This window comes from Perognathus longimembris, chromosome 1 (assembly GCF_023159225.1).
Source record: "Perognathus longimembris pacificus isolate PPM17 chromosome 1, ASM2315922v1, whole genome shotgun sequence".
In the NCBI taxonomy this organism is placed as follows: Eukaryota; Metazoa; Chordata; class Mammalia; order Rodentia; family Heteromyidae; genus Perognathus; species Perognathus longimembris.
This window is the reverse complement of record NC_063161.1, coordinates 58642970-58667041: the sequence shown is the minus strand read 5'-3', so window position 1 is coordinate 58667041 and position 24072 is coordinate 58642970. Positions and strand designations below refer to the sequence as shown.

The 24072-nt window shown below is 39.8% G+C and overlaps 1 protein-coding gene across 1 annotated transcript in view; it reads left to right on the top strand.

The window, feature by feature from the left end:
* Positions 1 to 24072, top strand: part of Tmem117 (transmembrane protein 117) — a 374448-nt gene that overhangs the window by 60263 nt on the left and 290113 nt on the right. The window contains exon 3 of the mRNA XM_048365994.1: positions 7974 to 8106. Within this exon, the coding sequence (XP_048221951.1) occupies positions 7974 to 8106 (133 nt within the window). The remainder of the gene's footprint in view (positions 1 to 7973; positions 8107 to 24072) is intronic.

Below are 24072 nucleotides of genomic sequence, written 5' to 3'. Positions count from 1 at the left end.
GAACAACAGTCACATCTGCCAGCCCTTGGGAAATCACAGAAGCCACCCTGTTAGTCCTCCCTTGGGTTCTCGTGGCCATTCTGCACTACAAAGTTTAATTAGTTTACCTCTTTTAATTTCCACTCTCAAATCTTGTGCCCTTTTTCTCACATCATTAAAGTGGTCAGTCAGAAGTGAGAGAGGAGTAGTCTGAGTCTGAGTCCCATCTCAATATAGCAGTCCACACACAACACAGATAACAAACAGGGATAAGGACACGAAAAACAACACACGAAACAAACTGCGCTGGTGTGGATTTGAAATGCAATTGCAGTAAAAACTCTCAAGAGGTGAAGCGGCCCTTCAAAAAATACAGGGGGGACTTGAACCCCAAGATGAGGGCCTGGAACGTCTTTTTTCTTTTTCTTTTTTTTTTTTTTCCAGTCCTTGGGCTTGAACTCAGGGCCTAAGCACTGTCCCTGGCTTCTTTTTTGCTCAAGGCTAGCACTCTAACACTTGAGCCACCTCACCACTTCTGGCCTTTTTGTATATATGTGGTGCTGAGGAATCGAACCCAGGCCTTCATGCATATAAGGTGAGCACTTTACCACTAGGCCATATTCCCAGGCCTGGAATGTCTTCCAAGACCCCCAGTTGATGACCCACCGGCGAGTCTGCTTAGGCCAATGCCAACTCTTACAAATTCTGGTACCCAAATTACAAATCAACACAGACAAGCAAACAAAAACTCATTGATAGGTGTAAGACTCTCTGGTTCTGGGGTCCTGGGGCCTGGGGGATCCCGGATGAGCCCCCATATGTTATGCCCAGATTTGGGGTCCCCAAAAACCATCAAGGATCCAATTCTGATGCAAACGCACAAGAGTCTTTATTGCAAGCTCGAACTTGGACTCACAACCGTCACCGACGCAGCGAATCTGGATTGAGAGCCCTGACCCTTCATGAGCAGGGTTTATAAGTTAAAAGTGCAGCACAGATGTAGGGGCTTGACGCAGCGGGTAGAGTAAGCAACAAATGAGCAAGCCATTTACAGAAGTAGAATTTTGGGGTCAGGTTGACGTAATAATCAAGATGGAGTCAGCTCTATTCCCCCCAACATTTCCTACCATGTTTCCCTAATCAAGATGGAGTCAGCTCTACAACAGTATCAGCTAGCATAGCCAGAAAGATGATGGTGGAACAAAACGAACCCTAGATTTTTCTGATCTTCCTGTCTCACAAAGCTTCAGAGGGTGACTGAATAGGATGGAATAGTACTGGATAGGAAGGAATCTCAAGTAACTTAAATGCATCCAGAACAAAACCCCAGAGTACCATGTAGGGATGCGAAAGAGTCCAGCACACAGGAAGATGGAAATGCGGAGTGTCTGACATCTAGTCAAAAATGACCAGGCACTCATGGATGGAGAAAAATATGATTCAAAAGAAGCAGGGGAAAACAACAACAACTCACCACCAACTAAAACAGGATAGTCCCGCAATGGAGTCACAGATGTAGTTAGTAGATAAGGACAAGTAAAATTATAGCTGTGTCCGGTATATTTAAGAATGCTTAAATATGAGGGAAAGAGAATGCATCACTATGTTAAATCACTATGTTAAATATAGCAGGTTCAAGATACATTTCTGTCTGATAATTTCAATGTATAAAACTCTTGTACTGTTTCAATATTTTGCTTTCTGTCAACATTCAATGACAGCAATGTTTCTTTATTTTTGATTACTTTTTTATTTTGAGCTTGCATTATTTATTTGTTTATATTTTTGGTGCTGGTACTGGGGCTTGAACTCAGTTTCATGGTCTCACATACTTTTTTTTCACGTCCGACTGCCACTGTAACACTATATCTCCCTTCTTTTTTTCTAGTTAATTGGAATCTCATAGACTTTTCTGCCAGGGAGGCTTTGAACCAGATTTTCAGATCTCAGCCTACCAAGTAGCTAGGATTATAGGCATGAGCTACCCTATTGCCTGTTTGCCTTGAAATTTTTGTGCAATCATTTTGACTATTTCAAAATACAGATTTTTTGTAATTACCACCTCTGCCATTTTAGAAAAATAGTCTTTCATTTTACTTGAATCAGAAGAGTAAAATAAATTTTTTTGTTTTTATTGTATTTTTTAAATTAATTTTTTGTTATTGCCAGCCCTGAGGCTTGACCTCAGGGCCTGAGCACTATCCCTGGCTTCTTTTACTCAAGGCTAACACTCTATCACTTGCGCCACAGCGCCACTTCTGGCCTTTTCTGTATGTGGTGCTGAGGGCTTCATGTATGCCAGGCAAGTACTTTATCACTAGGCCACATTCCCAGTCCCAAATTAATTTTTTACTAAGTAGTTTTACAAAGCAGTTTCAATTCCTGAAGTCAGTGCAATTTATCTTGATCATTGTCATACCTTCCCTCGCTCCCCGTATCGCTCTCCACCCAGCCCTGTCTTCAAGCTATGTAGCTCAGATTTTACATAATGTATATTCAGTGTAATGACTGCATTTTCTCACACTTCTTCTTTCCATTTGTGTAGAGTCTTGCTAGTTAAATAGTGAAATAATCATGTTTTAAAAACAATTATTTTAGGCTGGGTGTTGGTGGCTCTTACCTATAATCCTAGTTACTTAGACTAAAATCAGAGGATTGAGATTTGAGCTACCCTAGGTAGAAAAATCTGAGAGCTTCATTTCTTATTAACTAGAAAAAAATATTGGACTGGAGGCATAGCTCAGTTGGTTGAGTGCCAGCCATGGATGAAATATTTGAGAGCTGGAGGACTTGACTTCAAGCTCTAGTAGTATCCCACACAAATGTAAGCATAAAATCTAAGATAGTTTTTACACTTTACTAATTTGAACAATAGAAAATATCTGATATTTAGTGGTACTGGACCTTTATAATGCTATTTCATATGATTATACCTAATATATAACTATAAAATAAGGAGTGATTTGATTTCATCTGATTCACATCACACATATAAACAATTAAGTACAAAATTTCACAAAATCTTATCTTAGGCTGCAGGTTAAGAAGTAATGTGAATTCAACATTCTTTTTCTTTAATAATAATGTTTTTTTGAAAAAAAGAAAAGTAATAAATAATAAGCCAATACTTTGATTCTCTCATGAAGGTAATTTTTTTTTCTGTTAGCAATCAATAAGTTAGTTAAACCGAAGAATAGTTATAATGGTAAAGTACAATATTTGGACTTTTTCAAAACAATGCAGAATTTATTATTGTTTTTACTGAGAAGAATTAAAGTCAATATGTTTACTCAGGATATTTATATTTTATCAAAATTCTACCTTGATGCAATTCTACCTTAAATTGGCACTCTCTAGGTCTGAAAGAATCATAATTTTTGCATGGTTTGTAACCATGCTCTCATTTTCCTTTCTTTCAGGAACTCCTTTTGAATTTGACATTGTCAAAATATTTTTAGTATTATATGAAATTAGATTTCAGCACTCAATGTTCTGAATTTTCTGTTAAGTTCAGTGACTAAAAACCATGTTATGAGTAAGGTCTGACTCCTGATAAGGAGTGATGACTATGCCATATTTTAAAATTCTCTTTGCACAGTGAGATGAAAGTATTTGGTATTAATTTTAATGGAACAGAAGCAGAAGCTTTATGACCTTACACCTATTACACAAAGCTATATTTGTCTATCTAGAACATCCTCCTTCCTAATGATATTCTGGTGTATTTGTTAGATCATTATCTTTGCTAATATCAAAACTGTGAAAAAATATTCAATTTAGTTCTGTGGGTTTTTTTTTTTTTGTATGTATGCTGGTTGATGAACCTAAGGTCTTGTATATGTTAATAAGTTCTACCACTGAATTCACATCCCTCACTCCACTTCTCTTACTTTTCTTATTTTGTTATATCTTTATATTTCAATTAGCAAACTTCAGGAGGATAAAATTATTCTGGTATGGTGTTAAAACTATAAATTTGCACACATTTATGATGAAGATGTCATCTGTTTGTTTTAGTTGGGTTGTTAGTGAATTTCAATTAATCTTCAAGTGCTGTGATCCAGTTCCATTTTCTCTTTTATCCTCTTGCTCCAGCCATAAGAGATAGGGCTTCCAAATATAGGCTTGCACAGGTAGCTCATACTTGTTATCCTAGCTACTCAGGAAGCTGAGATATGAGGACCGTGGTTCCAAGCCAACTTAGGCAGGAAAGTTTGTGAGACTCTTATCTTCCATTAACTGCTAAGAAGCAAAAAAGGGAGGGATGGCTCAAGTGCTAGAGCGCCAGCCTTGAGCAATAAAGCTAAGAGACAGCATCCAAACCCTGAATTCAAGCCCCACTACTGGCACAGGTGTGGATGTGTGCGCTCGTGCACACACACACACACACACGATGGGGGGGTGTCACTATTAGTTATTATGGCAAAATAATAACCACAGCTGTTCCAAGGTTGTCTTCCAAGGGAGAAATGCTGTGTTTTCCCGTGGCATCCTCAGGTGTCTCGTGGTTCTTGCCTTGTTAATGACAGTGCTCTTAGACTCCTTACATTAGATGGGGTCACGCATGACTTAACCCTGAAGTAGCTTTTGGGAAATATTAATAGTGTGATTTGATTCAACAATTGGGTCAGGCCCATACATTGTAGCCCTTTTATTGTGCTTTTTCAGTGAATTTCAAGCCATGTTAACCTGCCATTGTGTTCTGTTGACTCTAATGGCTGAAATTAGTGCCAGACAAGGAGGTTAGCCATGACAGCACAAATGGTGTTGTCACATTTCTTCTTTGTACTGACTTTGTGTTCTTTCAACCAGTGCACAATTAATCCACAATGTTTTGTTTGCAAAGCACTCATGTCATTAGCATTAATATTGGATGCTTATTATTATGCTTATGCTGACAAAATGCATATTTACTTATTAAAAACAATCGACAGTTCCTGTGGTACTTAGGAACCGTAAATTAAATACATGTTGCATTTAACTCATCTCTTGAATTAAATGCATTTGAATTAAATACATATTATCAGTAAATGGAATCTGAACAGATATCAAGAATCTCAAGTCCTGGCGTCTAAACTAAGGTTATATTTCCATTAAGTACTCAAATATGGACCTTTTTCCTGGTTGCTCATGGCTGTATCTTTGACAGAATTATTGACTCAGTCAGTGAGTTCTCCAATCTTTGCGTTTACCATGCTAGTGTAATTGGTTTCAGTAGAATTTTCCACGTCTTCCTTTCAGTGATTGCAGTCACACTGCCATGGCTCTGAAAGCCTTGGACAGTCCAGGAAGCCAAGGGGTGGAATGTAGTCTGCCATTGGTTTTTTGCTCCAGCTAATATTTTAGATAGTGCAGTATTTCTGTTAGCTTGGTACCAATTCACATCTAAGGTGTTATTTTAGTAAAGTGAGATAGCAGGAAATTTTTAGTCATTTAATATTTTAAAATTGTTATTCTAAAGGTGATGTACAGAGGGACCATAGTTACATAAGTCAGCAAATGAGTATATCTCTTTTTGGACAATGTCACCTCTTCCCTTGCTCTCACCAGTTGTTAAGTCTTTAAAGTTTCTTTCTTTCTATGCTTTTGTAAATTATATGAGAAATTCTGCATGTCTAGGAGACACATCATTTGTAATTGGAAATATGTATCTAATTCATAATGTCCATATTTTATTTTATTTTATTTTATTTTTCAAATTTTTATTATCAGGGCTGGGGATATAGCCTAGTGGCAAGAGTGCCTGCCTCGGATACACAAGGCCCTAGGTTCGATTCCCCAGCACCACATATACAGAAAACGGCCAGAAGCGGCACTGTGGCTCAAGTGGCAGAGTGCTAGCCTTGAGCGGGAAGAAGCCAGGGACAGTGCTCAGGCCCTGAGTCCAAGGCCCAGGACTGGCAAAAAAAAAAAAAAAATTATTATCAAACTGATGTACAGAGAGGTTACAGTTTCATACGTTAGGCATTGGATACATTACTTGTAATGCTTGTTACCTTGTCCCTCATACCCCCTTCCCTCCTCCCCCTTTCCCTTTCCCCCCCTGAGGTGTTCAGTTCACTTTCACCAAACAGTTTCGCAAGTATTGCTTTTGTAGTTGTTTGTCTTTTTTTACCCTGTGTCTCTCAATTTTGGTATTCCCTTTCAATTTCCTACTTCTAATACACGGTTTCCAATATACTCAGATAAGATTACAGAGATAGTGTAGGTACAACCACTGGAAGGTGATACAAGAACAAAATCTACTCTAATGAGACATTTTATAAGATGTCAGGTTTTAAGAAAAGATGTCAGGTTTACCTTATTTACTCATGTCTCTTAAATCTGTATCATCTCCTTCACCATTATTTAGATACGATTTCTTTGGAATAGGTGTGAGTAAAATAGACAAAATTGATCTTAGAAGCGGCCAAAGCTATTTGTCTTTATCATTTTCTGCTTTCTGTATGTGTGTGCATGTGTGCACATGTGCATACTGGTTCTGAGGTTGAACTCAGGGTCTTGCAATCTTGCTTAACTTTTATATTCAAGGCTGGTAATCTACCACTTGAGCCATATTTCCACTCTTTTATTTTTTATTTTTTGGCCAGTCCTGGGCCTTGGACTCAGGGCCTGAGCACCTTCCCTGGCTTCTTCCGGCTCAAGGCTAGCACTCTGCCACCTGAGCCACAGCGCCCCTTCTGGCAGTTTTCTATATATGTGGTGCTGGGGAATCGAACCGAGAGCTTCATGTGTAGGAGGCAAGCACTCTTGCCACTAGGCCCTATTCCAAGCCCCATATTTCCACTCTTGGCTCTTTACTGGTTAATTGGAGATAAGAGTCTCACAGTTTCTTCTGCCTGGGCTGGCTTGGAACTGTGATCCTCAGGTCTCAGCCTCCTGAGTAGCTAGGATGACAGGCATGAGTCACTGACACCCAGTTCTGTTTTGTTTTGTTTTTCTTTCAATCTTCTCATTTCAAAATTCTAATGCCCATAAATTCAAACATTTCTCTGGACTAATTTGAGTAGTAGTAAGCTTTTCTTTTGGTGCTTATTCTATTGCGTATTGAATGACAGTCTGGTTGCATTTGTCTTTATCTTAGGGATCAGCGTGAGGGTGGAACTGTTTTGGGAGCTCTATACCAAGCTCCACATGTACACCCAGATCCCCCCCCCCACTCAGCCTTTGTGTACACAGCCATAGAAGAGGTCAGATGATTTTAGCTATGTATGCTATAACAGAGACTTTAGTTTTTCTTCCCAAATCTTCACATAATATAAACAATTATTTCTTGTTTTAAGTAAAGTTGGCCTTGGTTTTCATCATCCACCTAGTATTAAAAATGAATGTCAAGGGGAGGGGGCAGACAAAAGGAAAGAGGAAAGAGAGGCCACATAGAATCAAAATATTCAGTGTTCATATGTGAATATGGAGCCAGGTGACCTGAGGGAAGGGATGAGGTTGGGAGCGATGGGGGAGAATGATGGGAGGGGTGACACTGATCAAGATGCATTGTACTCACAAACTGACATACTGAGTTGAAATCCCTTTGTTCAACTAAAGATAATAAAATTAAAAATTTTTAAATGGGTTCTTAACAGCAAAAGACTCTATGGACTTTGTGCAGCTTTTTAAATAATTGTTTTAGGTAGTTTCAATGTGAATGAAAAATACATTCAGAAGTAGATCATAAAAAAGTAGCTGTCTTCCAATTCATGTTTCTTTCATGCTTTCATAATGAATCAGTGTTGGACACCAGACTTGCTCATTATTCCTATTTTCTCTAGGATGAGATGTGATCTGAGAGTTGTCTTAAATCTTATTTATGATCATGTGTTTGCAAAAGAATAAAAAAAACACACACAGTGAATAATGGTTTCACCCACAGGCAGTCCTATAGCACTGGCTTCGGAATAACAGTGCGGCAAATAGAAACTCGCTGAAATAAAGCACGTTGTGTAGGAATTTTGATTTGCCATGTACATTGATTTCTCATATTATTTTTGTTTCAGGTCAGCTGCTGCGGTTGAAAATGTTTCGGGAGGACCACGGGTCATGGATGACAATGTTCTTTAGTACGATTCTCTTTCTGTTCATCTTCTCTCACATTTACAACACAGTCCTTCTGATGGACGGCAGCATGGGGTAGGTCGCCTTCCCTGTCTGTGGTGCTCACAGCAGGCGTGCCTTAGAATTCAACAAAAAGCCTCTTAGTTCATACTAGACTAAACCTCCTTGCAAATATTCTACTCTAAAGAGAGATAATTTTTCTTGGTTAATTCATTTAGAATCCTTTTAATTTCAATGCATGCAAGTCATTTTTTACATGAAATTTGGTCTCTTCTCTTTCTTTTCTTGTTTATTCTCTCTCTGTCTCTCTCTGTCTCTGTCTCTGTCTCTGTCTGTCTCTCTTTCTCTTTATTTTATACTGGGGCTTGAATTCAGGGCCTGGACATTTTTCCTTTAGCTTTTTCATTCAAGGCTGGCACTTCTACCACTTGAATCAAACCTTCACTTCCAGCCTTTTTTATGTTGGTGGGTTAATTGGAGAGAAGAGCCTCATGGTGGAATTCTACTCTTCCATCAGAAAGAATGATATTGTACCATTGGTAAAGAAATGGAAATATTTGGAAAAAATTATACTAAGCAAAATAAGCCAGACCCAAACATAGGTTGCATGGTTTCCCTCATTTGTGGTAACTAGTGTGTAGAATGTGCTTATAAATCTATGTGAACACACTGTGTGGATCTATCTATCTATCTATCTATCTATCTATCTATCTATCTATCTATCTATCTATCAGCATGATAGTCTCACACAGTGAGACTAAAGGAGGGTATTTATAGGAGCAGATCACAAAGGCTCAATAGCTATGTACATATGATCTTATAAAATAATACTTTTTGAAATGAACTCCAAGAAATGGAAACAGGAGATGAAGAAAAAAAAAGAGTCTCACAGACTTTTCTGCCTGCGCTAGCTTGGAATCACTGTTTTAGAGCTCAGCCTCCTAAATAGCTAGGATCACAGGCATGAGCCAGCGGTAACTGACTGTTCCTCATTTTTAAAGACCTTTCTATGGGGTATCTTGAAGACTGACACAGGAGAGGAGAATCAGAAAGCTTGCTAACTTGATTATATTCTTCTAGTTGGTAAGGCAGAGCTAGGATGAAGGTCTTCAGGTTTGCAATTTTATGGTTTTGCAATGACTGGTTAAATACATGTGTTTGGTATTAGTAGCCTTTATGTTTTCCTCTGGCTTTTTGAGGCAGGGTCTTTCTATGTTATCGGGCTGGTCTTGACCTGAGGCCCCTCTGTTCTCCTGCCTCTGTTGCTTGGTCCCACATGCTGACATAGCTGCGTACCAGCACACTGGGCTCAGTAGCCTTAAAAAAAAAAAAGATAGATTCTTGACAAAGGCATCTTTATTACACATGAGTCACTAAAAATAATGAATTAAGAATTTTATTTATTTTTAAGATTATCTTTAATAATGGTACAAAGGTGTTTCAATTCAACATGTCCGTGCTTAATTTACAATGCATCTTGATCAATGGCACCATTTGCATCATCCTTCTTAACTAGATAATTTTAGTAGTCAGCCACCCTGAATCCAATGCAGAATTATGATTTATACTTATCAACTTTCCATAGCACAAAGGCCATTATTAGTCAAACACAAAGGTTTTTCAGGGTAATGTCCCTTGCTTTGTTCTCTGGAAGTTTTAACAGAAGTATATTGGAAATCGGCTTAGTGTACAGCATTAAGGAATAGATCAGGGAACAATGATAATCCACCCTAGATATTTTGTGTGTACTGAAATAGTTGCTAAGATTAGAATGCTAGATAAGGTCCTTTAAGTATTCAGCTAGCTGAATCTGCCTTCCAGTTCTGTGGTGTGCAATTGTTTTGATGTCACGTATAGATTCTGGCTGCCTGCATCTCAATGTCGAGAAACAAGCTCATTAAAAAAATTTCTTGTTCTCCTCCATCATTAAAGGAAAAGCAGGCATTTCATGTGGTTTATACATTACTTTATAATAGCAAGTAGTAAATGCAAGAATGTGATTTGAGATCCAACGTTCAGGCTTTACAAAGTATCAAAATGCGTTGTCTGTGATTATTTCTTGTACGCAAAAATGATGTTATGAATACTCAGTCTATCTTTATTTTATTTATCTTTTTTGTCTACTGGTACTGTGGCTTGAACTCAGGGCCTGGGCACTGTTTCTTAGCTTTTTCACTCAAGGCTGGTGCTCTACCAAGTGAGCCACAGCTCCACTTGTGGATTTTTGTTGGGTAATTGGAGATGAAAGTTTCATGGACTTTCCTGCCCATTCTGGCTTTGTATCCTGATCCTCAGCTCTCAGCCCCCTGAGTGGCTAGGATTGCAGGTGGCACCCACCAGTGTATGGGCCACCTACTCTTTTAAAATGATGAGGTAAAAGACTTTGATTGGGGGCTTCTGAGACAATTCCTCAGCCATAGAACAGGCAAGAAGGGACTGGGGAGTGCCTGGAATCACTTAACACACCTAACAGTCACTTAGCAAAGAAAGGTCTCAGTGGGAGATGTGGTACTCTCAAAACACTGGGCAGAGCCAAGTGTGGTGGCACAGGCCTGTGTGCCTGTTCCTCAGGAGGTTGAGACAGGTGGATAGTGACTTCCAGACTAGCATGGGCTACATAGTGAGTTCCCACCACAAAAACAACATAAAAACAGATATAGGCATGTGTTGGGTCCAGAAAGGAAGATAGACCAGATGGCTCCATTTCTACTCATTAGTTAACATGTTGAATTCACACCTCATGGTTCAACTACCTAAAGATAGTTAACAAAAAAAAGGAATATCAGGTAAAAAACAAAGCTTTTGTTTATTTTCCTTTAATTCTACTGTCTGCTTAGATTTTTTCCTTGGGAGAGAAAAGGGGGAATGCGCAAAGAAAGCAAGGACAAAGCAGTTACCAAAATTAGAAAGTTATGATGAGTCCACTGTTGAGCATTGTCTGAAAGAACATCTTCCATGCAGGACTGAAGCCTTAAAAATGTGAGATGTTAATAGGAAAGGCCATGAAATGACATTCCTCCAAAGTCATTGCATTGACTTGCTTAAAAATTATCCCAGGAGGATGCCAGTGGCTCATGCCTGTCATCTTAACTATTCAAGAGGCTGAGATCTGAGGATCATGGCTTGAAGGAAGTTCAGGCAGACAAACCCATGAGACTCTTATCTCCAGTTAAACAGCAAAAAGTTGGATGCAGAGTTGTGGCTCAAGTGGTGGAGTGCCTGCTCTGAGTGAAATAGCTAAGGGAGAGTGCTCAGATTGAGTTCAAACCTCAGTACTAGCACATACAAAAAGAACGATCCTAAATGAATTTTCTGATGCTTCCTGTGTTCAACTTGTAACTTTAAAGCCAATCTATTTAGAAACTCTCTGCTTGGTATGACTGAAGAGAAAGAAGTTCCCGAGTCTGGGTTGAAGCCTTTGCTGACTAGAAGCAAAGCAGGTCATCTAAGTCTGGGAAGGGTTTCCATTTTTTGGATACTTCACATTTTGAAGTTGTCTTTCTGAAGAATCTTTGAGTGATGTAATTTTTATAGTATCTATAGTATATAGCTTTATATAGTATATAGCTTTAATTTAATTTTATAGGCTTCTTGGTTCCCACTCCACCCCTCATGCCTACCCTGAAAGGGAATACATGTATAATGTAAAGGAGAATATGTGTAAAATGTAAAGGAGAATGTGTTTAATGTAAAGGACAATATGTGTAAACTATAAAGGAGAAAACGTGTATAATGTGGGAGCATGAAAACCTGGGAAATGGCTGTGGTTCCTAGGAATATTCTGAAAACAGCCACTTGATGGCAGCAAAGGGCAGGTTTTAAGCTCTGTCTCATTGACATTTTCTCTTGGCCAACCTTCCCTCTTCTGGGTGTCTGATACTCCGTGCTGAAATATTTGTCTGCTTTGTTGTTGATGTTTGGAAGAAATCCACACAGCAAATTGTGTAATAAGCACTTTTGGGGAGAATGCCTCCCTTCTTCCCTTTCTCTTTCTCTTCCTCTTCCTCCTCCCCTCCCCTCCCCTGCCTTCTCCTCCCCTACTCTTTCTTACATGCCAGCACTGGGGCTTCAATTCAGGGATTGAGCACTGTCCCTGAGCTTATTTTGTTCAAGACTAATGCTCTACCACCTGAGCTACAGCTCCACTTGCAGTATTTTGATGGTAGATTGGAGATAAGAGTCTCTCTGGCTTTTCTGCTTGGAGTCACACCTCCCTCCTCAGATCTCAGCTTTTGGAGTAGCTAGGATTATAGCTATATGCCACCCGTACCCAGTGGCTCACACCGGTAATCCTAGCTACTCCAGAGGCTGAGATCTGAGGATAGAGATTCAAAGGCAGCCTGTGCAGGAAAGGGCCAAGAGGCCCTTATCTCCAAATAGTCACCAAAAAGCTACTAGTGGAGGAGTAGCTCTAGTGGTAGAGCTCACCAGCCTAGAATAAAAAAGCTAAGGGACAGCACCCAAGCCCTGAGTTCAAGCCCCTGTATTAGTGTGAAACAAACAAACAAAAAAAGCACACTATTATTTCCAAAGTTCAATCAATAAGCTACTGTTTTCAGGTTGTGCGGAGGTGGAGGGGTCCGGTCTGGGTTCAGGAGCTGCAGTGTCGGTAGCTTAGCTGTAAGCGGTGGTGAAGTCTGGAGGAACTCTACTCGTTGGCTGAAAAGCTTCACTGGGCTGTTAATATAAGGCTGAATGCAAATTGGGCTAGAGTGGTGCTTTCAATAATTTGTTGGCTTCACTCTTAATTAGGCTAAACATTGACTTGCTTGTACAACTAATTCACAATAATAGCGCCATTAATTACTAAGGCTTGCAGTAAGGGCAAAGCTGGCTGCTGAGAAGGAGCTGACAGGAATAGAAATGTAATGGATGGCTTTGTCTGGTCAAGAGGGCTGCCCAGTGGCACAGAGGGAGGAGGGGAGGTGGGAAGGGGAGGAGTAGAGGGGAAGGGGGAGGGGGACTGAAAAGGAAGAGAAGGAGGAGGGAGAGTGAAGATGGTAATTATGACTTAATAAGCCAGAGAAGTTAGCAATAGATTACAGTTTGCTGTTTGTAGTTCCTCTGGTTGGAAATCAGTTGGCTTGGAGAATACACAGGTCAAATAGCACAGCATATTAAAATGATCCCCACACCATGTAGTATATACCCACGAGGTTTTAAAGCATTATTGAGCCAGGCACCAGTGGCTCACACCTGTAATCCTAGCTACTCAGGAGGCTGAGATTTGAGGATCGCCATTCACAACCAAGTCCTGGCAGACAAATCTGAGAGACTCTATCTCCACTTAACCAGCAAAAAACCAGAAGCAGACCCGTGGCTCAAGCAGTAGGCAGCCAGCTTTGAGAAAAAAAGAAAAAAGCCAAGCAAAAAGTGTGAGGCTCGGGGCTGGGGATATGGCCTAGTGGCAAGAGTGCCTGCTTCATATACATGAAGCCCTGGGTTCGATTCCCCAGCACCACATATACAGAAAATGGCCAGAAGTGGCACTGTGACTCAAGTGGCAGAGTGCTACCCTTGAGCGGGAAGAAGCCAGGGACAGTGCTCAGGCCCTGAGTCCAAGCCCCAGGACTGGCCAAAAAAAAAAAAAAAGTGTGAGGCTCTGCATTCAAGCCATTACTGGCACAAAAATAACATAAAACATCCTTGAAAATATAATCAATGCAGCATCCTTGTTATTTACTGAGGATGTGTGATTACCTGTCCAGAATCAGTATTGATTTGACAAATATTTGATTAAATATTTTATTGGCTGGTTACAACATTACAGACTCTCATCCAGGAAACAGAATACCTGGGTAATCGCCATAATTTTACTACTTAAATGGAGAGAAAATAATCTTGACCAATCAGACAGTTTCTTCTGCATTTTATGTTGTCATTGTAGCATTGTCATTCTTATCATCTTTCTCAACATTACCTTGAGTATTATTCTACAGGAAATGCATGCTTCTGAGATGAGATGGACAACTTAAATTTAAGGTGGATAAATTAAGAAAAAAAGTCTTAGTTCTCTCTAGCCTTGTTCTGGGTGGGTGTGGTACAGGAGACACAGCAGGAGTCCTTTGTCCTGTCTTTTAACTCTGTACAGGTCACTCTCTGAGCCTCAACTTTCTCTAGTATACAGTGGTGTATTTAGGAGCCATCTTATGGCTGCAGTCACAGTCCAAGAAGACAATGTCTGCAAAGCAATTGTGATGCTGCCTGCCCAACCAGGAGCCCCTGGGAGATGCCTGTGGCTTTTGTCCTCCCAATCTGTGTGAGCTGATGGTAGCACACACTTGTAATCCTAGTTCCTCCATGATCCTATGATCATGGTTCAAAGCCAGCCCTGGCAGGAAAGTCTGTGAGACACTTATCTCCAATGAACCAGCCAAAAAAGTCAGAAGTGGAGCTGTGGCTCAAGTGGTAGAGTGCTGGCCTTGAGCACAAAAGGTCAGGGACAGTTCCCAGGTCCTGAGTTCAAGTCCCAGTACCAGCATGACAAAAAAGCTGAAATAATAAGTATTTTTTCATATATGTATAATATGATTTATAATATATGTAATGTCACCTGTCTGTCTACCTGTCTGTCCATCTGGGATGTTGTGAGTGCCTTTGTCAAGCTACACAACACAAGTGCCCTGCCACTGAGTCTTATTCCCAGCCTGAAATAAATTTGCAACAAAATATTACAGTACTATTATTATTGTGCAATCATAACAATTTTTTCCTAATTTCACGCCCAAATAAACACTTGGCACACATAGGTCTCTAGTACTTATGGATTTCCTAAGTCACAATGTATATAATACTATAGTCACAGACATACTTGACTTATGACATGAAATTAGGACATGATAGACATAAACCAGGCACCAGTGCTATTAGTGTTCATGATTATGAATGTATGTAAACAATTCCTTATATTTATTATTATTATTTTGGTGCCAGCATTGGAACTTTCACTCAGGACCTTGTGCTCTTTCCTGGATATTTCACTCAAGGCTGGTGCTCTCCAACTTGAGCCACAGCTCCACTTCCATCTTTTTGCTAGTTAACTGAAGTCAGAATTTCTAGGACTTTTCTGCCCTGGGTAGCTTTGAATCATGATCCTAAGATCTTAGCCTCCTGAGTAGCTAGGATTACAGGCATGAGCCACCAGTACCCCACTTCATTTTATTTTAGAATTTTTAAAAATTATCTTTAAATAGTTGTACAAAGGGGTTTCAATCCAACATGTAAATTTATGAGTACAGTATCATCTCTTCCATTGTTCTTCCACTTTATTTTTGATCAATGAAAAGAAAACATAGAAGCCTAACAAAATTTCATTAAGATTCAGGAGATAACTATTAAGTCAATCAATGTTTAGTAACTTAAATATTAAGTTCCTAAATAATTATTTGATAGTTTTAATGTTGAACAGAGAGGGAATTATGGATAGTATCCTTTAAATTAATTGCCAGGTAGTCTTTGCATGTACACAGATATGTGTGCTTATTATCTCTGTGTGTGTGTGCTGGTACTGGAGTTGGAACTCAAGGCCTTGCTCTTTCTTGACTTTCTGCCCCTCAAAGCTGCAGCTCTTCCACTTGAGCCTTCCATCTCTGATGTTTTGCTAGTTAATTGGAGATCAGAGTCTCATGGACTTTTCTGCTTGGGGTAGCTCTGAACTGAAGTCCTCATTCAGATCTCAGCCTTCTGAGCAGCTAGCATTAAAGGTAGAGTCAGCAGCACCAGGCAAAATTATCTACACCCCACATAATAACAAATATGTTAAAGTTTCATCTCAATTCCAACTTCCCAGAGAGGAGCGAGCAGGAAATGATAACTTCTCAGATCTGGGAAATTGATGCATACTGTATATTCTGAGGTTCAAGCCTTTCCAAAAGCTATATAGTCTAATTTAGCAAAATTAAGAAGAAACAGTCCAGTACTGTCTGATAAAATGACATTTCTGTGACCAGCTATCACATTTGTGCTAAATTAAGCTGGTAGTTATTCATGAGAGATGGTGGCAAAACAATGGACAGTTGTATTGACAAAATATTTTGTTATTCAGCTATTTTCTGGCTAGACTGACACACATGCAGCACAATTCTGCACTCTATTTTAACTGCCAAGTAAGGAATAATGTCTTTTATACTCTGCTTATCAGGTCAGGAAGGAGATAATGCATTGTGTGAAGGAGAGATTAAATAAGCAACCTATTTCTTCCTAAGGAAGAAGCACAGTGGTTGTTTTATTTTTCTCATGGCAATTGCCAGTGACACACAAACCCTTTACTCTGTGTGTGCGTGCGCACGCATGCACGTGTGTGTGTATGTGTGTGTGTGTGTGTGTGTGTGTGTGTGTTGGTACTGGGGCTTGAACTCAAGGCTTGAGTGTAGTCATTTAGCTTTTCTGCTCAAGGCTGGACTCTACCACTTAAGCCACACCGTCATTTCTGGCTTCTTTGACAGTCAGTTGGAGCTAAGAGACTCATGGACTTTCCTGCTCCAGCTGGCTTGGAACTGCAATCCTTAGATCTCAGCCTCCTAAGTAGCTAGGATTACAGACATGAGCCATCAGTTCCTGGCTGAGCTTCTACTTTTAATTTGAACTAATTAATTGAAAACTTTACCTAAATGCCAGGAATTACAAGGCCTGCTATAGCAAGGTATTTGTGGTATTGATGTTCTTTAGAACTAGGATAGTACAGGAGGATTCTATTGTTGTTGTTATGTTTAATGTTCTAGGTGAATTTCCTTCAGTGTACCCTACATGGTTACTGTATATGATTTTGGTACACTGGATATTGTATATATGCCTACCTGAACTAGGGAAGGGAAAGAGGGTGTAACAGATATCACAAGAAATGTACTCATTACCTTATTATGTAACCATACCCCCTTTGCACAGCACCTTGTCAATAAAATTTAATTAATAATAAAAAAAGAACTGGGACATTAAAAGTGCTCATTTCATGAACATAGTAAATGAATACTCTTATCTAATTTTTAAACCACCACTTTTTTTACAATAAAAACTCAACACAATAAAAACAAAATATGAGAAATGTTGTATGCTTTGTATACAAAATTCACTCTTTGGGCTGGGAATGTGGCTTAGCGGTAGAGTGCTTGCCTAGCATGCACAAAGCCCTGGATTCAATTCCTCAGCACTACATAAACAGAAAAAGCCAGAAGTAGCACTGTAGCTCAAGAGGTAAGGTGCTAGCCTTGAGCAAAAAGAAGCCAGGGATAGTGCTCAGGTCCTCAGTCCAAGCCCCAGGACTAGCAAAAAAAAAAAAAAAAAAATCACTCTTTCTCCCTAAAATACGTGTTTTGAAAGATTCACAGACTAAACCAGGTACTGGTGGCAATCCTAGCTACTTAGGAGGCTGAATGCTGAGAATTGTGGTTCAAAGCCAGCCTGAAAAGACAAGTAAATACATTGTAGTTAGTTCTGTATATGTTATAAAATTATATATATAAAGTTATATATGTATGTATATATACATGTATGTTTATATACATCATATATACATATCTCTAAAGATATATATATATATATATATAACTTTAAAGTGAGAAAAATTTTATAGGACAGTTTGTAAAGGCCAGCAGACATGATAGGTCTCTTGGGATCATTTCAAGTTAATGTAGGGCTCAGCAGAAAGAAGAGACGAGCTAGAAAATTGTAGCTTCCTATATGATTTAAGTGTCTGGGGGAGATGGCTTTGATTGCCATTTCATTATCTCATTTGAAAGTGAGTCAGCATAGCATTGATGAAAATTCAATGACCTAAATTATAAGCTAGTGATGAACTCAGCTAGCTGCAGCTATTTTGTAAATTGTTTGACCCAGATCCTTCGAGCTTTGGAAAGATCCTTAGCAAACCACAGTGACCATCTCTTCTTATAAAGTGAGAGCTGTCGACATTCAACAATGTCAGCTTATGTCCAGGCTCCAGCTCACTGATGAAGATGTAAACATCTTTCGAATATGTACTCTGGTCTCCAAACCCCAGCTAGAGACTGAGGACAGATCTTTCTGAAGTAAAACTAGCATGTATCCAGAGCTGGCTCAAGAAGAAGGGAATGGTTTAATATTATCATAGCTGCACAGTAAGTGATTAAGGGATAATAAGTTTAAAAAATAAGGTATCTGGGTACTGGTATTTACTCTGAGATAGGAGGATCTGAGCATCACAGTTTGAAATCAGCCTAGGCAGGAAAATCCAAGAGACTCTTATATATCCAATTAACCATTAAAAAGCCAACAATGAAGGTGTGCCAGCCTTGAGTGAATAAAGCTAAGGGGCAGCTCCCAGGCCTTGAGTCCAAGCCTCAGTGTGTACACACACACACACACACACACACACACACACACACACACACACACACACAGAGTATCTAGGACAAGGAGATATAAATCAAGGGTGTGGTTTGAGACTAAACTCATGTTATTTAGGAATTAGCAATGGACTATGGTAAGAAGTTTTGTTGTATTGAGTGAATGCACATCCTCATCTTTCCTTCTCGGTGCCCGATATTTATATACAACATGAAGGTGTTTACATTAAAAGACAGGGAATAAAGCAAAGAAAGGGATGACATTGCCCCTCCCCCAAAAGAAATGTACCTGACTTATGAAATGATGACCCCTCTGTACAATATCCTAATTAGAACCATAAAATTATATTGGAAAAAGCCATAGAATGAGTGTCTCCAAGGTACAGCATACAATGAAGAGCTACATTAACAAAATCTATTGTGAGCCAGCTATTTATATTGCTAAGCTACCATCAGCTACTGCACAATTTTGTGTCCTATTCTCATTGTCAAGTAATGAATGTCTAGAGTGTCTTTTGTATTCTGGAAACCCTAATAATGTAGTCAAAAAAGTACACTGTACCAGTTAGAATACGCTTCAGTACAAATAATTGCAACATTTCCAATGAATTACCATGTCAAGGTTCATTCTACTTCTACTACATTTCCACTGAAGTCAGGTGGAGGTCCTGGATTCTAGACATGGTCTTTCTTCATATCAAGGCTGGAATAACTATAAGGTGAAAGCTTAGCCATGAGGTGACAGTGTTTTGGGGATCTCAGGGAAGTCACTAAAAACTCTTCCTGGAAAATCATTTTTATCACTTGGGATCACAATTCTTTGTCTAGAATTATTTCCTAGGGTAAGAAATAGCCAGTCCATATAAGGCCTAGGAAAGCACTTGTCACATGACCAGACAGACACCCATACATCTCAGAAACTTCTTTTTAAAGTATTATCTTCAAATAGTTGTACAAACTGGCTTCCATTCAAGGTGTGGGTTTGTGAGTACAATGCATCTTGCTCGTGGTGACACCTCTGCTTTATGGGAGGAAGGTGTGGTGTTCAGGTTAATTAGACAATGGACTGGTGTCCAGTGTGCTGTGCTCCAGTTTTGATCTTTATCTACTATGCATTTCCTCCTTGTCCTCGACCTCCTTGTCCTCATCCTCCTCCTCCTCTTCCTCCTCCCCCCTCCTCCTCCTCTTCCTCCTCCCCTCCTCCTCCTCCTCTTCCTCCTCCCCCTCCTTCTCCTCCTTCTCTTCCCCACCTTCCTCTTCATCCCCTTCTCATCTTCTTTTCCTCCTTCTCCTTCTCCTCTCCTTCTCCTTCTCCTTCTCTCTCCATTTCTCTGTCTCTCTGTCTCTCTCTTTATGTGGTTATTGGGTTTTGAACTCAGAGCCTTGAATTCCTCATTGGTGATGTTTCTCAAGGCTGGTGCTCTACCACTTGACCCATCCCTCTACTTTCTTTTTTTTTAAAGTGGAAAATTGGAAATAAGATTCTTTTGCATTTGTCTGCCTGGGCTGGCATCACCAAACGGTGATCCTCAGATCTCAGCTTCTTGAGTAGTTAGGATTACAGGTGTGAGCCACTGGCAGCCAACGCCTACACATTGTGATTTGGTGTATGCATCCACTCTAATTTGTTCTAAAATACTTCAAATACCATTTTCATGTGTATGTGTTTTACCACAGGGAAAAAAGTCATCTTCAAGTAGTTGTAGAAAGGAGTATAATTCAACATGTCCATTTATGAGGACAATACATCTTAATCAACATCACCCCTACCATTGTTCTCTTCCAAAATAAATGAACTGAGTTAGTGAATTGAAAGAGGCAGCCAGGGAGACCTTCTGAAGTTCTGAAAACAAAAACTTGTATAGTAAGTCAGAGGGATTATAAAATGCTTTACCTTCTTACATCTATAAAAGTGAAATGAGTCCGGAACAGGAGGAATTTGATCAATTAGAATGGAAGATCCCACCAAGGCTGAACTTGTGCACTCCCCCCTGGTTGCCATGGCAACCAGGCTCCCTTCCAGCCTAGTGATCTTTGGATGTGAGTGGGGTAACAAGTGGGGGAAGAGAAACCTGTGTGCCAATTGCTCTCTACCTCTGGGGGAGATGAAGGTAAAGCATGAGATTAGAAAGAGGAGACTGGATTTAAAAAGTTGTTACAGGAAAAGCATTAAACTGAATCTGAGCCCTAGCACACAGCAGGTATGCTGTGTATGCTGTGTATGATTTTGGCTGATGTCAGGGTAGGTAGGACATCAGGCCATTGCAGGTTGCCTAGCCACAGGAACTTTTCAAGAATACAGGGCCTGTGTATATTGGCTTGTGTTGAGAGCCACTTGCTTTGTCTGCGAAACATTCACCTGCCCAGAAGAGTTGAGGAGAGGTGGAACAGGCTTGTCCATATTTTTCTGTGTAATTGATTGACTTTGTATTCTTAAAAATTATTACTATTATTTTGTGTTCTGGGGTGTGGAGTAGGGCCTGAACATTGTCCTCTGAGCTTTATTGCTCAAGGCTATGTTCCATCATTTGAATTACAGCTCTACTTCTGTTTTTTGTTTTGTTTTGTTTTTGTTTTTTGGTGGTTAACTAGAGATAAGAGTCTCATGGGCTTTCCTGTCTGCTTCCTTTGGATCATGGCTTCCAACTTTGATCCTCAGATCTCAGCCTCCTTAAGTAGCTAAGATTATAGTATAGTCCATAGCCACCAGATTGTTGGCTTTGTCTTTTGGTTTGTTTTATTTTCTTGTTGCACTGGAAGTTCCAACCCAGTGCCTTGCTCATCCTAGGAAAGAGATTTTACCACTGAGCTAGATCCCCAGACCATTATTAATTTTTTCTTTTATGATGTCATTAAACATATTTTGTGTTTGATAAACATCTGTTCAGACTGTGTTAATCATCTGAGTTGTTTCTGCTCTTTATTAAATATATATTGAAGGTACATCATTCTTGGAGAACTAAGGACTAAAAACAACCAGCACTTTAATATTGCTATTTCTTTTTTAAAAATATATTTTATTGTTATTGTAGAGGTGATGTAAAGAGTGATTACAGTTTCATAAGTCAGGGAATGAGTGCATTTCTTTTTGAAGTGTCATCCCTTCCCTCACTCTCTTCCAGTTTTTTCCCCTCCCATTCCTACCCATAAGTTGTTTAGTTCATTTTCCACATAGTGTCCAATGAGTACCATGGCTGTATTTGTTCACCCTTTGTACCTCCATTTCTGGGCTCCCCGTTACCCTCTCAAACACAGATAAATGCACAAACAAGACAAAAGGAAAAGACAACCAAATCAGCAGCAGCAACAACAAAATCTCTTGTTTCTTTTTTTTGGAATTCATTCTATAAAATACTATTTTATGTGATCATATGCACAGAGCTGTTGAGCCTTTGTGATTGCTCCTATGGATATCCTCCTGTGGTCTCATTGTGTGAATGTCTAGAGACCTGTTTAATTTGTCATGTCCCAATGTATTTTTTTTAACCATCCAGTGTGTTTATTTGTAGATTTATAGGCACTATTTTCTCCCCCAATACTTCTCTCTGGAAAATAAAGAGAAAAGGTACTCCCTCCTCTACCTTCCATAGCTCATAAGCAAATCCTAATAAGATATGAAATATAGAGAAAAACACAATATATGTTACTGACAACTAGGGTAGCTTTGTGATTTATCATTCAAAACAGGGTGTTTTGGAAAGATAAAGCAATTTTTTGTGTTATTTTTTGCCAGTCCTGGAGCTTGAACTCAGGGCCTGAGCACTGTCCCTGGCTTCTTTTTGCTCAAGGCTAGCACTCTACCACTTGAGCCACAGCACCACTTCTGCCTTTTTCTATATATGTAGTGCTGAGGATTTATATGAGGCAAGCACTCTTGCCACTAGGCTATATTCCCAGCCCCAGGCAAAGGAATTTTGATAATGATAAAGTCATAGAAATTTGAGGATGTTCAAGTCTAAGCTAAATGTGTTGTGTTGGTGGTTCATGCCTGTAATTCTAGCTACTCAGGAGGCTGTGAGACTCTTATTTTCAATTAACCACTAAAAAGCCAGAATTGGAACTGTTGCTTAAGTGGCAAAGTGCTAGCTTTGAGTGAAAAAGCTCAGAAACAGCACCCAGGTCCAGAGTTCAAGCCCCAGGATTGGTGCTCGTGTGTACTCATGCACTCACACATGCACATATGTGCACACACACACACACACACACACACACACACACACAACACACACCTGGAGGATGTGGATCTCAAAGAAGGAAAGCACGTTGTTTTGGAATGCCCTAGAAGGAAATCTTGGCATTGATGCACATTGAATGTCTGTGCACTAAATATCCTCTAAATTACTTGCAGCAAAATTCAGTTCTATTAGAAACCATTGGGGTGAATTTATTTTAGGATGAAAGAGTTGTTTCCAAGAAATAATTGGTATCATGCTAAACATGTAGGAAGGAAATGAATTACAAAGCCAAAAATAATGTCACAGAAATCTCTATTTGTAGCAAAATCTCAGAAAAATACTTGGTGACTGACAAAAGAATTGTTAATTAAGAATGAATTGACCAATTTGACTGCAATTTTCTGGGCCTATAACTCTAGGAAGCACATGAAAATGAGTTCTTTTTTGCTTCAGGCAAACCTACCTTTTCTTTTTTTTGTTCTCTCTCTGTCTCTGTCTCTCTCTGTCTCTGTCTCTGTCTCTCTTTCTCTCTCTCTCTCTCTCTTTCTCTCCCCCTTCATCCCCCTCTCTGTCAATGTAGGGCTTGAACTTAGGGCCTGGGCACTGTCCCTGAGCTTTTTCACTCAAGGCTAGCGCTTTACTACTTTGAGCAACAGCGCCACTTCTGGTTTTCTGGTGGTTGATTGGAGGTGAGTCTCTTGGACCTTCCTGCAGGGGCTGGCTTTGAACTGCAATCCTCAGATCTCAGCCTCCTGAGTAGCTAAGATTACACATGTGAATCACTGGTACCCAGTTAAGTATCAATATTGTCTGTCTCTGTCTCTCTGTGTGTGTGTGTGTGTGTGTGTGTGTGTGTGTGTGTGTGTTCATCTCAGATCTCACTAGGAGTGAAGACAGGTCCCAGGAATGAGCAAGAAGCAGTGGAGCTGTACAGGGGAAGCCTCTAAGCCCTGAGACAGCCCTAGAGAACCCATGTCCCCCATTCTAGCCCTGTGTAGCTTGAACCCAGATGCCCTCTTATAAGTAGATTTGAAGGCTGGGCGCCAGTGTCTCACACCTATAATCCTAGCTTCTCAGGAGGCTGAGATCTGAGGATCATGATTCAAAGCCAGCCACTGCAAGAAAGTCCATAAGACTCTTATTTATAATAAGCTATTCAGAAAAAGCAGAAGGGGGCTGTGGTTCAAGTGGTAGAGCACTAGCCTTGAGCTAAAGAAGCACAGAAACAACACCCAGGACCACAGTTCAAGCCCTAGGACAGACAAAAATAAGTAAATAAAGAAACAGAATTGCATAAAAGAAAAAAAAAGAAACAGGATAATTAATTAATTTAAATTAAATTAAAAATTGCACTGTATTGGCAAGTGTCCATGGTTCATGTTTGTAATCCTAGCTACTCAGGAGGCTGAGATCTGGGGATCATGGTTCAAAGCTATCCTGAGCAGGAAAGTCTAGGAGACTCTTACTTCCAGTAACCACCAAAAAAGTCAAAGGTGGAGACATGGTTCAAGTGATAAAAGGCACCAGCCTTGAGTGACAAAGCTCAG